Genomic DNA, 16,884 nt, shown 5'->3' on the forward strand with positions numbered 1-16,884 from the left:
GGAGCCATTCCAACTGTTAGTTATCGTCAACTATCTGCCTAAATAATTTAACCATTTCAATTATCAACCTATTTAACTGTTCAGTCATTCCAACTATATTAAACCTTAAGCAAATAATTTAACCATATGAACTCATCATATTTTTGCATTTTCATGCACTATATTTCCTTCAGGAAATGCTTTTCTAGTTATTCTTCTTCTTCTAACGCAGTTAATGCAGCTTCAACCGTTTAACGTAGAAACTTCATTCAAACTGCGTTGCGTAGGTCTTACTTATGACATGTGGGCTTTGTATTTTTCATCTTTGTAACTTTTATACTTTTTAAACTATTAATTAAAAACTGCTCAAAATTTCCCCATAGACTTAACATGGGCTGATGACATCACAATGGACTAATTAACTTGATTTGCACCTGGTATCATCTTCCAGCTGCTCATCTAGGCCCCATCAAAGAATCAGTTCAACTGATTGCACCTGTATCAACTGCTTTCTACTGAACTAGACCAACTCTCTCTGTCTCTCCATTCTACAAGGATATAAGACACATTTCATCCAACTTTCTATCCATTCATCCTCTTCAAACCATTCACTCATCCACCCATTAAACTATCCATCAACATCCATTAAACAATCTGCCTATCAACATCCATTCAACTTTCTGTCTATCAACATCCATTACACTATCTACATTTAACTTTTAAACTATATACTCTGTCTCAGGCTTTAAGCATACAATATGGCTCTATTAAGACTGCCGTTAAGCAATTAGAATCCTATGGCAGGTGTTCGGGCCAGCTGCATCAACTGCCAGTCTCAGGCTTTAAGCATACAAACTGGCCCTATTAAGACTACACATCCTGTCCAACTGCTTCCTCTGCCAAAAACTGTTTCAAAATAAAAGTCCTCACTACAATATTTCACTGTTAAACAATTTAACCCTTTAAACTACTGAACTTTTTAACTGTTCAGCCATTGTAACTGTTACTTGTCATCATCTATGACTCCTACCCACTGTAGCTAGTTAGCATGGTTAGCATAGTTAGCATGCTAGCATGTTAACATGCTAGTTAGCATTTTTAGCAAAACTGCTAAAAACGGTTAGCTAAGTCACATGGTTAGCATAATTAGCATGCTAGCATGTTAGCATATTAGTTAGCATTTTAGCAAAACTGCTAAAAATGATTAGCTAAGTTAGCTAAGTCACATGGTTAGCATAGTTAGCATGCTAGCATGTTAACATGCTAGTTAGCATTTTTAGCAAAACTGTTAAAAATGATTAGCTAAGTTAGCTAATTAAAATGGTTAGCATGCTAACATGCTAGTTAGCATAGTTAGCATAACTACTAAAAATGAAAACATTAGCTAAGTTAACTAAGTTAAGTATTATCCACCTATTTAACCGTTCAATCATTCCAACTATATTAAACCTTATCTACTAAGCAAATCATTTAACCATATAAACTATCCACCTATTTAACTGTTCAGTCACTCCAACTATATTAAACCTCATCTACCTAGCAACCAATATAGTTTGTTTTTACTCTGTATGATATTTTACATAATATTTTTTGCATTTTCATGCACTGTATTTCCTTCAGGAAATGCTTTTCTAGTTATTATTCTTCTTCTAACGCACTTAATGCAGCTTCAACCATTTAACGTAGAAACTTCATTCAAACTATGTTACATAGGTCTTACTTAGGACATGTGGGCTTTGTATTTTTCATCTTTGTAACTTATATACTTTTTAAACTATTAATTAAAAACGAATCAAAATGTCCCCATTGACTTAACATTGGGCCTTTATGACATCACAGCAATTAGAATCTTCTGCCAGATGGCAAGGCCAGGTTGGCCAGGTGGCCAACTGTCAGTTTCTCAGGCTTTAAGTATACAGTCTCATTCTAAAAGACTACACACCCTATTCAACTGCTTCCTCTGCCAAAAACTGTTTCAAAATAAAAGTCCTCACTACAATATTTCACTGTTAAACAATTTAACCCTTTAAACTACTGAACTTTTTAACTGTTCAGCCATTGTAACTGTTACTTGTCATCAACTATGACTCCTACCCACTGTAGCTAGTTAGCATGGTTAGCATAGTTAGCATATTAGCATGCTAACATGTTAGCATGCTAGTTAGCATTTTTAGCAAAACTGCTAAAAATGATTAGCTAAGTTAGCTAAGTCACATGGTTAGCATAGTTAGCATGCTAGCATGTTAGCATGCTAGTTAGCATTTTTTGAAAAACTGCTAAAAATGATTAGCTAAGTCACATGGTTAGCATAGTTAGCATGTTAACATGCTAGTTAGCATTTTAAGCAAAACTGCTAAAAACGATCAGCTAAGTTCACTAAGTCACACGGTTAGCATAGTTAGCATGCTAGCATGTTAACATGCTAGTTAGCATTTTTAACAAAACTGCTAAAAATGATCAGCTAAGTTCGCTAAGTCACACGGTTAGCATAGTTAGCATGCTAACATGCTAGCATGCTAACTAGTTAGCATTTTTAGTAAAACTGCTAAAAACGATCAGCTAAGTTAGCTAAGTAACATGGTTAGCATAGTTAGCATGCTAACACGTTAGCATGCTAGTTAGCATTTTTAGCAAAACTGTTAAAAATGATTAGCTAAGTTAGCTAAGTAACATGGTTAACATAGTTAGCATGTTAGCATTGCTAACATGCTAGTTAGCATTGCTAACATGCTAGTTAGCATAACTACTAAAAATGAAAACATTAGCTAAGTTAACTAAGTTAAGTATTATCCACCTATTTAACCGTTCAATCATTCCAACTATATTAAACCTTATCTACCAAGCAAATCATTTAACCATATAAACTATCCACCTATTTAACTGTTTAGTCATTCCAACTATATTAAACCTTGTCTACCTAGCAACCAATATAGTTTGTTTTTACTCTGTATGATATTTTACATCATATTTTTTGCATTTTCATGCACTGTATTTCCTTCAGGAAATGCTTTTCTAGTTATTATTCTTCTTTTAACGCACTTAATGCAGCTTCAACCGTTTAACGTAGAAACTTCATTCAAACTATGTTACGTAGGTCTTACTTATGACATGTGGGCTTTGTATTTTTCACCTTTGTAACTTTTATACTTTTTAAACTATTAATTAAAAACTATTCAAAATTTCCCCATTGACTTAACACTATGATTATGACATCACAATACGGCCGTTAAGCAATTAGAATCCTATGGCAGGTGTTCGGGCCAGCTGCATCAACTGCCAGTCTCAGGCTTTAAGCATACAAACTGGCACTATTAAGACTACACATCCTGTTCAACTGCTTCCTCTGCCAAAAACTGTTTCAAAATAAAAGTCCTCACTACAATATTTCACTGTTAAACAATTTAACCCTTTAAACTACTGAACTTTTTAACTGTTCAGCCATTGTAACTGTTACTTGTCATCAACTATGACTCCTACCCACTGTAGCTAGTTAGCTAAGTTAGCTAAGTAAGTTGGATAGCATAGTTAGCATGCTAGCATGTTAGTTTGCTAGTTAGCATGCTAGTTAGCATTTTTAACAAAACTGCTAAAAATGATTAGCTAAGTTAGCTAAGTCATATGGTTAGCATAGTTAGCATGCTAACATGTTAGCATGCTAGTTAGCTAATCATTTTTAGCAGTTTTGCTAAAAATGCTAAGTTAGCTAAGTAACGTGGTTAGCATAGTTAGCATGCTAACATGTTAGCATGTTAGTTAGCATTTTTAGCAAAACTGCTAAAAATGATTAGCTAAGTTAACTAAGTAACGTGGTTAGCATAGTTAGCATGCTAACGTGTTAGCATGCTAGTTAGCATTTTTAGCAAAACTGCTAAAAATGATTAGCTAAGTTAGCTAAGTAACATGGTTAGCATAGTTAGCATGCTAACATGCTAGTTAGCATTGTTAGCATAACTACTAAAAATGATTAGCTAGGTTAGCTAAGTCACATGGTTAACATAGTTAACATTTTAACATTGTTAGCCTGCTAGTTAGCATAGTAACTTGGTTACCATTATTATCTTTGTTAACATAGTTAGCATAACTGCTAGCAAACATTGGAGCCATTCCAACTGTTAGGTATCGTCAACTATCTACCTAAATAATTTAACCATTTAAATTATCAACCTATTTAACTGTTCAGTCATTCCAACTATATTAAACCTTATCTACGAAGCAAATAATTTAACCATATAAACTCATCATATTTTTGCATTTTCATGCACTGTATTTCCTTCAGGAAATGCTTTTCTAGTTCTTATTATTCCTCTTCTTCTAACGCAGTTAATGCAGCTTCAACCGTTTAACGTAGAAACTTCATTCAAACATTGATGCGTAGGTCTTAATTAGGACATGTGGGCTTTGTATGTTTCAACTTTGTAACTTTTATACTTTTCAAACTATTAATTAAAAACGATCAAAATTTCCCCATTGACTTAACATTGCCCTTTATGACATCACAGCAATTAGAATCCTATGGCAGGTGTTCAGGCCACCTGGATCAACTGCCAGTCTCAGGCTTTAAGCATACAAACTGGCCCTAAAAGACTACACATCCTGTTAAACTGCTTCCTCTGCCAAAAACTGTTTCAAAATAAAAGTCCTCACTACAATATTTCACTGTTAAACAATTTAACCCTTTAAACTACTGAACTTTTTAACTGTTCAGCCATTGTAACTGTTACTTGTCATCAACTATGACTCCTACCCACTGTAGCTAGTTAGCATGGTTAGCATTGCTAGCATTGTTAAAATTTTTAGCAAAACTGCTAAAAATGATTAGCTAAGTAACATGGTTAGCATAGTTAGCATGCTAGTTAGCAAAGTTAGCATAACTGCTAAAATTGATTAGCTAAGTTAGCTAAGTCACATGGTTTATATAGTTAGCATGTTAGCATGCTAGTTAGCATAACTACTAGCATTTTCATGCACTGTATTTCCTTTAGGAAATGCTTTTCTAGTTATTATTATTATTATAGCCATTTTTTCTTTTTACCTTTTCAAGAATTAATGCGACTCTAACTGCTTAACGTACAGACATGTTGAAATAACCGTTTTGTAGGTCTGGAGTTGGACAACAGAGTAACTTTTTCAGATTTTCTTAAAAGTCTTAAAAGTCTCACTTTTTGAGAAATAGGGGATTAAAAATGGTAAAAAGCTAATTTTTCCCCCATAGACTTGAATGGCTGTGATGTCATAATGGCCTAAAGCCAGCTGCGCTCGTTAAGCTACCAGAGTAGTTCCCGGGCTAATTAGAACACTGGCACAGGTGTCACCTGTGAATTCAACTGTCTCAGCTTCTAATGCATACAATCTGGTGCTCCCTAAAACTACACATCCTGTTTAAGTGTTTCCTGTGTGTCAAAATAAAAGTCACAGCCATATCTCATGCTTTGCGCATTATATCTCCAGAACGGTTTGACATATATGCTTCAAATTTTGTACAAGTGTTTGTATGGATTCAAAGATGAAGTGAATTGATGTTGGAGGTCAAAGGTCAAATGTCAAGGTCAAAAACACCTTGAGTGTTATATCTCAAGAACGCCTTGACACACAAGGTCTTTTGGCATGAGGGTTTGTATGAACTCAAAGATTAATTGATTTAATTTTTTTTCCAGGAATTTCCCCACCAACTTTAGCAGCTTTCCATCCACTATTGTAATTCCTCTGGCATTACATTCTAGTTTAGTGTTGATGTTGTTCATTGACTGAGATAAGATCAAAATAGCGGGGATAGCTGGGACAGATGAAACACGTTTTAATCAAACGTAATTTACAAAGAGATCGTACCACACTGAAAGCTAATATTTTGTCACTAGCAATATGTCCTGTCAAAGACACAGGTGCAAGCTGCAATTGCATTTTCAGCCCTGACCAAGACCGTTCAGGAATTATTTATGCAAAAGTGGGACGCGCATAATGTTTCATTCTCCCTCCTGGTCGGGACGAATGAAAAAGCATGAGAGAATGAAACATATAGTTTCTCCCGTATTTTGCTTGGCAAATTTGACAACAGTCAGCTTACATTCCAAATCATAGCTTACTTCTTTCTCTTTGTCACCATGGTACGCATTTAGAAAAAAGAATAACGTTTGTGAACCCTTTTGTTTTGCTGGTGGTTTAAGGCTTTGGGCTCGGATGATTGGAAAAGCATGCAGTGCATCCATCCAGGAACACATTTCACATTACACATTTCTTACATGTGCACATACATGCATTCATGACGCATTCATATACATATGCACTTAGCACTGATACATAACATTTCAGTAATCATGCATAGATTTGATTTCAGACATTATTGCTTATTTTAACAGCACATAATTGTCAAGTTGAGTGCACAGCACGCAGCTTTTCAATTGTGTTCTGGTACGTTTACGTTTGTTTAAGTTTGTTAACGTTGTTTATTTCATTTACCATGGCAAGATGGAGCAGAACATTCCGGCAGCTTAACAACACTTTGGCTGCGTTCATCTGCGTCTTTGCCACGGGGGATTGGAGGGAATGTTTAGTTTGTTTATTTTGTTTAGAAGTAATTAGTTATATTTTCCAATGTTTTTTATTTTTTGTAAGAGTAAATTGATTTTGATGGGACCCCTTTTAATAGTTATTGATTTGATCAGTTTGTAAATAAGTTTCTTTTTTTCATTTGGTGGTTCATGTTGGAGGGTGAAATCTTCTGTTAAGTTTTTTGGGCACAGAAACTTTGTTTAAACCTGGAATAAATCCGATATTGTTGAACCCGCAATCCAGAGTCTACGTGTCCACTGTTCGATTCCTCACAATATTTATGTGCAAAAAGTCTTTCTTACCTAGAGGTTCTTTCTCAAAGTCAATACTGATTGTGCCAGCAATTGCATAAGCCACAACCAGAGGAGGTGAGGCGAGGTAGTTGGCTCGCACACAGTCACATAGACGGCCCTCAAAATTCCTGTTTCCTGACAGCACTCCACATGCAACCAAATCACCCTACAAAGAAATGCATGAAATGACTTCAATTCTCAATCATAATATTTAAACCTCAGACACTATAGAAAAGAATATGGTGACAGCAGTCTGAGATGAATGCAATGTACCTTGTTAATGGCATCGACAACAGTGTCTGGTAATGGTGCTGTGTTCCCTACACATGTGGCACATCCATATCCAATCACTTCAAATCTAGGATAAAAGAGGCAAACAGAAGAGGTTATAATATCTATCAATATAATATCAGCAATTCAATATCACAAAGTGTGTAATCCTCACCCAAGCTGACTAAGGTATGGCAGCACGCCACTGATGTTCAGGTAGTGGGTCACCATACCATTCCCAGGGGCCAGGTTAGTTCTGATATAAGGTTTTACTACAAGACCTGCCTCCACGGCTTTTTTTGCCAATAAACCTGCCAACCAAAGACACACACACACACACACACACACACACACACACACAGAACATAAGTGACGGTGGTATCAACTAGAAAATGTAATTTCGAGGAAATTACCAGTGCATGAAAATGCTAAACATATATTAACATAAAATACAAAACAAACTTTTATTTGGAAACAGTTGTGGGCAGAGGAACCAGTTGGCGGGAGTCATAGTTGATGACAGCTGACAGTTGAAATGGCTGAACAGTTAAATAGTTGAGTAGTTTAAATAGTTAATTATTTAATAGTGAATTATTGTAGTGAGGACATTTAATTTGAAACAGTTGTGGGCAGAGGATATCTGCCGCACTAAGGCAAAAGGTCGTAACTTCGATTTTGGCAAAAATGAGTTTTTGTCATTATTAAGACAATAAACATAAGTTTTATCATGTAGACAAACATCAAGTTTCAATTCGGTTGTTTTTTGGGAGAAATAAGATGATGTTTTTGCCGTAACTTCAAAAAGCCGAGGGGAAACTGTGGCAGAAGCCCATAACATCAGATACGGCTTTATGCCTTCCTTTCACGCTGCTACTGAACATTACGATGCAAAGTTATGGCAAGCTGCCTTCTGACCTACCATCAACGTGAAGTTGTATTGCCGGCTGGAGTTATGTCTAGGCTATGCATTATTCAATTAACCCTTTGCAGACGGCCCATTCTAATTTCGGTACCCCAGTACCGATGACGTTCAGTCTAATAACTCCGCCATACCCCAACCAATTTTATCAATGAAAACTTCCTCAAAAACGTCACAGCATAGGCTTTCTGGCGATGATTGGTTAAGGGATTTGTGGCGCGAATTAATTTTACTACGTGAAGGAAAAATCAAGAGTTGACGTCTCCTTCCACTAGAGGAAAAACAGCAGGAAGCACTATGCATCGTTGATCTTGACGTCGTCTAAAGGAGAAACTACTGGATCATCTGAGGTAAAAACAAGTCTTTTTATGTTATTATTACTTGTTATCCATGTTATTACTTCAAAATCGTTTTTAAAAGTTATTTTTGCTGGTAATTACACCTTGTATGCATGGCCGTAACATAATGCGTGTGTGTGTTCACTTCAGCTGATGACAGCTGGTATTTTAGCACACTGTAATCTTTAGTAAACTCATCATTTTCAGTCATTTTTGGGGGGTTACTATATGTCAACCAAGATTACAGACCTACTAAGACTGACGATTTGTTCTATTTTGAACGATGTTGCTTGCTTGTCATCTGATAGAAAACTAGCTAAGTTAGGTAACGTTAGCATCAGGAGAGGCTGCAACATGTCCTTGACGCGTATTCGCGATAAAGTTCACTCCCATGCTTCATGACTGCCAATGCCAACTGTATGTCAAGTACACCTAATTGGTATTTTATTGTCAAATAAACCTTTCATTCCTTCGTAATATGTATAGCACAATTTACAGTTGTTTGTAGCCAAGTAAGCTTACTTAGATAGAAACATCTGACATGAATGACAACGTTAATGTTACTTTACCGACGTGAAGACTGTGTTGATCACAGATGGTGTAACGTAAGGATTTTATTCATTGACTGCTGTTTTCATGAATACATGACTGAAGATTTGTTATAAATGTGTCTTAGTATTGTTTAGCTTTTAGGCTGTAAGGTTGGCTGCTACGATTATGAGGTTTTTGGGTGGCTAACTATGATTGGAGCTCATACACCCAAGCCTACTCGTCGACACATTATTTTCTGAGGGGGTGTTTTGTCTTTACGCAACTGCAGTAGCCTATGCACGGTGTGTATGTGTATGTATACGCTGTTTAGATGTTTTCTGTCATATCTCCTGATCCATGTTCATGAATCAATGTTTGCTTGTAAGCTGGTATGCTATGTATGGTTTAGCCAAGGCAATAACACCTAGTGAGCTCTCAGACTAATGTTACCTCTCCAAGCAATATTGGAGTCCTCCAGTGACAATAATACTTTTAGTGAAAAGAGTCATGGTTGGTGGTGATTAAGATTATGTGGAAGTAATGTAAAACAACCTATTCACCATCAGACCTGTGATTTTTTTGTTTTGTTATTTTAGATGGATGGAGAGAAGTACGTGCAACTGGGGTGAAAGCAGCCGACTGCTGATGGCAAATATGACCCCAAGGACCACGATGGCATGGACATGGGACATGGATGGGTAGCTTCTGGATGAAGAAGAAGACAATGATGTGCTACAGGAGGAGATAATCTCCCATCATCCTCAGCTGGGTAAGCATGTTTGTGTGTGTGTGTGTGTGTGTGTGTGTGTGTGTGTGTGTGTGTGTTTGTCCAACTGGGCGTATGCACATTTCTGGTTGTGATAAAGAGTGTTGCTTATAACAATAATAAGAGGGATTATAGTGATAATAGTTTGGTTAGATTTGTAATTCAATTTCTATATTTCTTACCTGACAATTTCTTTATTTTGAGTTTGGTCAAGTCCCATGTCAGGTAGAAAGCATACACTTTGCCTATCCTTCCAACACAGACAGAGACACCAACTCCAATAGCATTTACACCCAATCGTCTGCTAGGCTTAGATGGACGCACGCATGCACGCATGCACGCACGCACGCACGCACAATGTTTTGTTCACCATGTAAGATTTGTTGATCTTTGTTATACTGTTGTCTTGTCATTCTTGTAGTTCTAATAGTTACTGCATGTTTGTAAACATATGTTTATGTTATTTACCTGACGTTGTTGTTCCTGGTTATTTAATCACATTGTTTAAGACTTTTCTAAATAAAATGATTTATTTCCCCTTTCGTAAACCTAACACATGTGCCAGTGTCTCTATATTCTTGTTTTCATAGTAGAATGAAGCACACGGAGAAGCAGTTACAATCAGCTAGTCTGTCTTTCAGCCTTTATCTGTCCTCCCCACAATTGATTTAGCCTCTTCAGAGTACAGTAAGACATCCCATATTGAGCTTGTTTTGATGGTAAAACATCCATGACCATTATATCTGTATTTTTAGGTCAGATGCCAAACCTGGAAATGAAAACATTCTACTCTTTAAAAATTCTACTTGTTACTGTTATGAGTAAATTAATCATAACTTCTGAACCAAAGGTGATACATTTATTCTGTTTTTTTCACTGAGGAGAACACAACACTGGCTATCATTTGCACACCATATCTACAACAGACATTAGGTGAAAAGAAAGATTCATCTTGACAAATTGATATTTTCACGTTTTTTGATGTTGAATTTTGAAGGTTTTGTTTAAAAACAATGTGGGGTACACTAAAATGTATTAACTATGATGTGTACCATTTTAAAGGGCTAGTTTTCCTGATTACAATGGTGGGTATATCTTATCTCTGTCATGTAGCATGGCCACACAATAAGCCTTTTTGTCTCACAAGGGCATCAAGTATGAAAAAACGGAATGTTATCGTGCCATCTGCAAAGGTCTAATAAATGTATCCTAACTTTTGAACAAAAGGTGACACATTGATTCTGTTTTTATCACTGAGTAGAGGACAAAATTGTGAATCTCCCATATACTCTATGTTTTTCTCTATCTACAATAGAAATTGGGAGAAAAATGAGATTAATCTTGACAAACTGATATTTTCGTGTTTTTTGGGGTTGAATTTTAAAGATATTTTAAAAAAATTATGTATGTTCTCCTCAAACTTATTAATTTTATTTTATACCATTTGAAAGGGCTATTTCTCCTGATTACACAAGGTGGGTATATTGTATCTCTGTCATGTAGCATGATCATACAATAAGCCTTTTTGTGCCATAAGGCCATCGAATATGAAAAAATGGAATGTTCTGCACAGTCTGCAAAGGGTTAAATCACCTCAGACACACAGTAACTTCAATAAAGTGTATAGGCTACAGTAGCCTACATGTTTTGCAGTGCTTGATTTTTGTTAGATTGATGGCTTTGAAACGTTACCTAGCCTAAATGCCACGATCAAGGAATGACATATGCTGGTGCATTAAAGATAGGCTAGCTAGGCTATCAAGATTAGCCTAACTTAAAAGCCTAAACTCAACAACATATTCAGTAACAATCGCATTAGAGCATGGCTTGTAGCCTAGGATATCTTAATTCACACCACAGCCCGTAATACAAGGCTACATGTCAACTGGAAAATGTTTCTCATACTAGCTCTCGCCTGCAAATGATAGTCACTGACTGAAAACGACGGGAGTTTGTTGGAGCCGCAACGACACACCTTCCACACACACACCAGCAGCAGGGATGTAGTAATTTAGAGCCTACCTTTTGTTGAAACCTGGTTAAAATCCATACCAAACAACCGACGAGAAAGCGAATCCATTAAATCTGCCACGAGTTTTTAAAACTTGCTGCCGGCTAGTCAAAACTCCCAAGTTTTTACAGGCTGTCAATTCTATCAATGCATCCTAAAGTTTAGTGTAGCTGCGGGTTGGTGGGGAAATTAAAGCTAGTCGCAGAGCAGGCAGCTTTAAATTGCAGTAATATAAAATGACCAAATAAAGGCAACCAATCACATCCTAATCTACCTAATTTGTGTGGGAGAACTTTGTTTTATCATCTGCATTTGGTTAAGTTTCCATTCTATCCAGGAAAATGTATAGGCCTAGTGTTTAATCATAACTTAATCAAAGACCTACACACATCATCAAAATGTATTCCTGATTTCATGATAATAATGCAAATAGCCTACTGCAAGTAAAATCCCAAGAAATATTAATTCCTATGTTTTCACTGAAACTTTTCAGCAGACGTTAAGATGCTACAATGGGATGATTCTGAAATATTTATGCTGTTCTAGGCTGGTTATAGAAATAAACAAGCCAATTAGTCTAAATTAGTGCCTCATATCCAAACAGAAATATGCTTTATATATATTAAAACATCAAAACACTCTCATTCTTAATTCTGACATCGGTCATCATATGATGTTATTAAATGTAAAGCCATTTTATCATAGTGAGTCCAATAGGGTTAATATTGCTTACATTTTAAGTGAAAGTTATCATTGTTATCATAACATTGTGCTATAAAATAGAAGTTAAGGTATTTTGCCTTGGTATGACCGATTGTCATTTAGTGGGCAATACTAAGGCAGAATACAGTAACTTCCAAAAAAGGGTCAAAGGTCAAATTTGAGTTAAAACATTTTTTGTAGATATATTAATACAGGTATACACTACAAAATGTGAAAATTACAATATTATACCTATTACTCAATTGTCAGGACATTAAGATAACTTTAAAGGCATTTTTCTCAGTTCCACACTCTGGTGAGTTAAGGTCTTTTGCCTTAGTAGGGCAGATATAGTTGAGCAGGATCTGTAGTCTTAAAGGGATATTCCACCATTTGGGGAATTACACTCATTTTCCACCTCCCCTTGAGTTAAACAGGACCATTTGAGAACCAATCAGGTCCGCGTGTTCGTGTTCGGAGGCGGGAATTACAAAAAAGTCTGACCAAGATGGCGGAGACTACCTGAGCTGTAACACGAAATTTGTATGTGATTAAAATGTTTCTACACGAACATTGGTACTTGTATCAACACAAATTGTGGTTTATATGCAGGGGCGGAGCTAATGGTTCACTATAGGGGGTGCAACGATCTTTAGTGGGCCCCTATACTGTCGGTGTTTATCCCAACATCATCATGTTTGGCTGAGGCATTTTGTTTATGTCCTGATGACCTAGCCTACCGTTTAGTCTGTGCATCGGGGCAGCTTAGGCCTGTGACGATGCAAACTGTAGTGATCAGGCGCGCCTGCAGGTGTAGGCCTACGGCCGTACGCACTGTGCGTACCATCAGGCAACTCAACGAGAGAGAATTTCCCCTGTGTGTGTTCACACAAAGTTAGCCCACCATAACTTTCCAACTGCTTTACAATTGTGCAGTATCCCATTAACTGCTCGACAATAGGCTATTTACAATTTTCTTTAAAATTTGTAAACACCAGGGCCTGAAGTTAACTTTTTTGGCCACCAGCCACTGTGGCAGGTGAATTTTGAAATCCACCTGCCACAGTGGTTTTTTACCAGCCAAAATTATTTTGTGCCCAAAATAAAGGTGAATATGCATAAGAATGGTTCTTGAACTTGTACAGAATACACATTACAGTACTCAAGTAAAAGTAAAAAAGTACTTTGTTAATAAATTACTCAAGTAGGCCTAACAAGTTACTTTTTTGTAGGCCTACATTTTTATATTTTTGATGGACCTTTAAAGGGATATAAAAGTATCCTTTATGCCTATTTGCTTTTCTCCTCCTCTGTAGGCTAATCATATAGTCAAACATATTTTAAAAGCCCAATTCAAATATATTTTATTTAATATACTTTGTCATAGCCAGAATAAGCATTACGTGGCTATGGATTGAAAAGCAGTCTTCCAATACATTGCAGCTGATTCTTCTGCTTTGCATTGCTAGAAGTCTGGTTATAACTCCACCATACAGCCAATGTAACCTAAATACAATGGCTATATTATGGGTAGACCTATATTTAGGCTATATAGCCTAGGCATATCCACTCGGGCAGAGCGACAGAACAGGCTATCTTTTTTCTCAGCCGACCGTCTCATGTCATGTCCTGCAACATTGAGGCTACATAAATGAATGCTAGGCTTTTTCTAACTTGTATGCTCGATTTCCAGTGCATTTGATTTGCTTGTAAATTAAGTTGTAGGCCTACTTTCCTTGTCCAATGTGATTGTTGAACGATGCCAGAAATGAATATACGTGAAAGTTTCCGTGTCATGTCATAGCCTACCTCTAGTCTCGTTGCTACTCTGGCAGCCTCACCAGAAGATGCAGCAACTGTACGTCATTGTGTTAACTGAGCTGTTAGCTAGGCCAGGCATTACTTTTATAATCGTGGGCTAACGCATTCTGAAGCCCGGTTTCTTTTCTCCTGGGAGAGGTGCGTTTTTCCCTCTTCGAGATACTTTCAGTAGGCTACCGTTTTGAAAAAGGAAAGTCGTTTGCAGTTCCTCTAAAAAAAAAAATGTAACGTGTTAGGCTACTACCCACCCCTGCAAATGGGTTTGATCTCGCTTTCTCCGAGCCATAGCCTACATAGCAATCTGGACAGTGCATCTCCTTGCTCAGTGTTGTGTTGTCTTATTGGCTACCCGCCAACGTGGCAGGTACATTGACAGTTTCACCCGCCAATCACAAAAGTTACCCGCATTTGGCGTGTGGGAGGGTGCCAATTTCATGCCCTGGTAAACACGTTGTCAAAATCACCTTTAATGTACACACCTTTTGTTTGAGCAGGAGAGGGTATAATAGCCTAACAAACGAACGCAGCAATTACAGAAGTTGTGGGCTAGGTTACTTTCTTTTACTATGGTTGCCTGTTATCAACACACAATGTTAAGCTAATTCACTAACTCAAGACTTCAAGGCTATCATGGATATAAAACGTTTTTTGGAAACAATGAAAGGGTGGAGGTAGCAAAGGATGGAGGCAGCAAAACTAGGAGTTATTTCAGATGAACAAGGTAGGCAAAATGCTTGTCAAAACGTTAGCATTACATCTGGATTATACTGAATAATGTTTACTGATGTTAAAGCGCGAACGCTGTTTAAAGCCATGCACAACGGTAAACTAGAACAAAACTAAAGGTAACTTTAGGCCTACCCTTTTACAGGGCCGAATAAAGTTGTCCAAATGAATAGGTCGTTATTAGGCGTTGTTGTTGTATATTGCATATGGATTTTGTACTAGGCTACTTTTTAGGTGACCAATGCACGAACAAAACCGGGAAACGACAAATATTATTAAACCTTTCAATGTTTTGTTGCGCGCGGAGGGGTAGATGGTGCATTCATTCTGGCGCGCCTGATAGTGACTGCTGTTGCGGCAAGCTTAGGCCTATGCTCCTGTCTCTAAATAGGCACAGTGTAGACTAGACCTACATGCTATGTCGCTGATTTTCTGTAAAAAATGCAGCCTGTGGCATAGGCTACTTCGGCAAACCGAGACCAGTCGTGGCATCAGTTTCACTTTTAAAACGCAACAGTGGGCCGCGGCTGAGGTGCCCTTGGGCAAGGCACCTAACCCCTCACTGCTCCCCGAGCGCCGCCGTTGAAGCAGGCAGCTCACTGCGCCGGGATTAGTGTGTGCTTCACCTCACTGCGTGTTCACTGTGTGCTGTTTGTGTTTCACTAATTCACAGATTGGGTTAAATGCAGAGACCAAATTTTCCTCACGGGATCAAAAAAGTATATATACTTATACTACTTATATAAATAGACCACTTTATATGTTAACACTCAAACTTTTCAGCTAGCCGACAGTCCAACTGCTAGCATGTTCGGACATTGGATTTCAATTTAAACCTAGCTAGACAGCTAGGCTACATGCTGCAACACAGGTATGAAATATTATGTCTTATTGACCTTGTTGTTTCTATGAACATGATTTGTTGTTTATAGGCAACATCAACTTAGTCGAGGCATAAAGACCCCTGGATATCTTCATTAAGTAACTTAAACTTTTGAACTAGCTGATTAGCCTAATTAGCTCGCTTGCCACCACTGGCTAGACACTGCAGTCAAAAGGTTAGCTGTTTGGCCGTCACGCCCCCGAGGCGAAATTTTGCTGGCCGAAATTCGCGAGGTGTTTCGCTGTGTGGAAACCCACGGTTATACTCGAGAGCGACTTATAGTCATGAACACAAGCTGAAAACCTTGCAGGGGTTGAATACTGACATGTTTCTTGAGTCTAGCTTACTTGCCGTGAGCCAACAACACAGAGCAGGCAGGGTCCTGGTGAGCTCTTAGTGTCTAGGCTGTCTTAGGCACGTTTGACGTAGAACTGCAGCAACATGCTAGGCAGGTGCTGAAGTGAAGTGGTCAGGGTGAGTTGAGCACACTTGACATTAGAGACTAAGACAAGACATGACACATACATGCTGGGCTCCAGTCACATGCGTGAAGTTGAAAGCACAGATCAGGCTACCAATACAGGCTATAAATGTGGGCAAAGGTATTGCACAAAGCCCAGCATGCACGCTCTTCCAAGATGCTGCAACACAGCCTATAAGTGATGGGGGCCTGTAGCCTGTAGCCTGATGTCTTTTATGCTGAAGCGATAGCCTCCACAAGTCAGTGTACGTTGACAGTGCATGGCCCTCTACTTGACCCTGAAACAGGCAAACAGTTCTCTCTAGGCATAAAGTGAGAGTCACAACTGGTCCTGACTTTTGGACAGAAGGCAGGCAGCTCAATGACTGCTTCTAAAGTGTGAGGTCAACACTTTAAGTTGGTAGAAAGGATTTGGATACTGGAGCATGAGGGGCATAGAGACTCCTGCTGGCATTCTTTAATGCCGCCATATTCTGCCACTATAAAGTACCTGCTGTAAAACACTCTCAGTCTGTTTTGTGCAGGAATTGGGTAAATGGCATGTTTCATTGCGGTGTGTTTCATTATTTCCTGTCTCAGGAGCGCAATGAGGAGGCACTACTGTGGGTAGAATTATTG

The 16,884-nt window shown here is 37.9% G+C and overlaps 1 protein-coding gene across 2 annotated transcripts in view; it reads right to left on the minus strand.

The window, feature by feature from the left end:
• ireb2 (iron-responsive element binding protein 2) overlaps nt 1-16,884 on the minus strand; it is a 96,727-nt gene that overhangs the window by 52,930 nt on the left and 26,913 nt on the right. For both annotated transcript variants that reach the window (XR_012990896.1, XM_076302784.1), the window contains exons 13-15: nt 7,264-7,399; nt 7,092-7,176; nt 6,828-6,984 (exon numbers count right to left, since the gene is read on the minus strand). Coding sequence is in view for 1 of the 2 variants with exons in the window: in XM_076302784.1 (XP_076158899.1) it covers nt 6,828-6,984; nt 7,092-7,176; nt 7,264-7,399 (378 nt within the window). In the remaining variant the exon portion in view is untranslated. The remainder of the gene's footprint in view (nt 1-6,827; nt 6,985-7,091; nt 7,177-7,263; nt 7,400-16,884) is intronic.

This window comes from Alosa pseudoharengus, unplaced genomic scaffold, assembly GCF_046254945.1.
Source record: "Alosa pseudoharengus isolate Yale_2024_CS ecotype anadromous, Long Island Sound unplaced genomic scaffold, YU_APseudo_1.1 YU_APseudo_1.1_scf_10, whole genome shotgun sequence".
NCBI classification, from domain to species: domain Eukaryota; kingdom Metazoa; phylum Chordata; class Actinopteri; order Clupeiformes; family Clupeidae; genus Alosa; species Alosa pseudoharengus.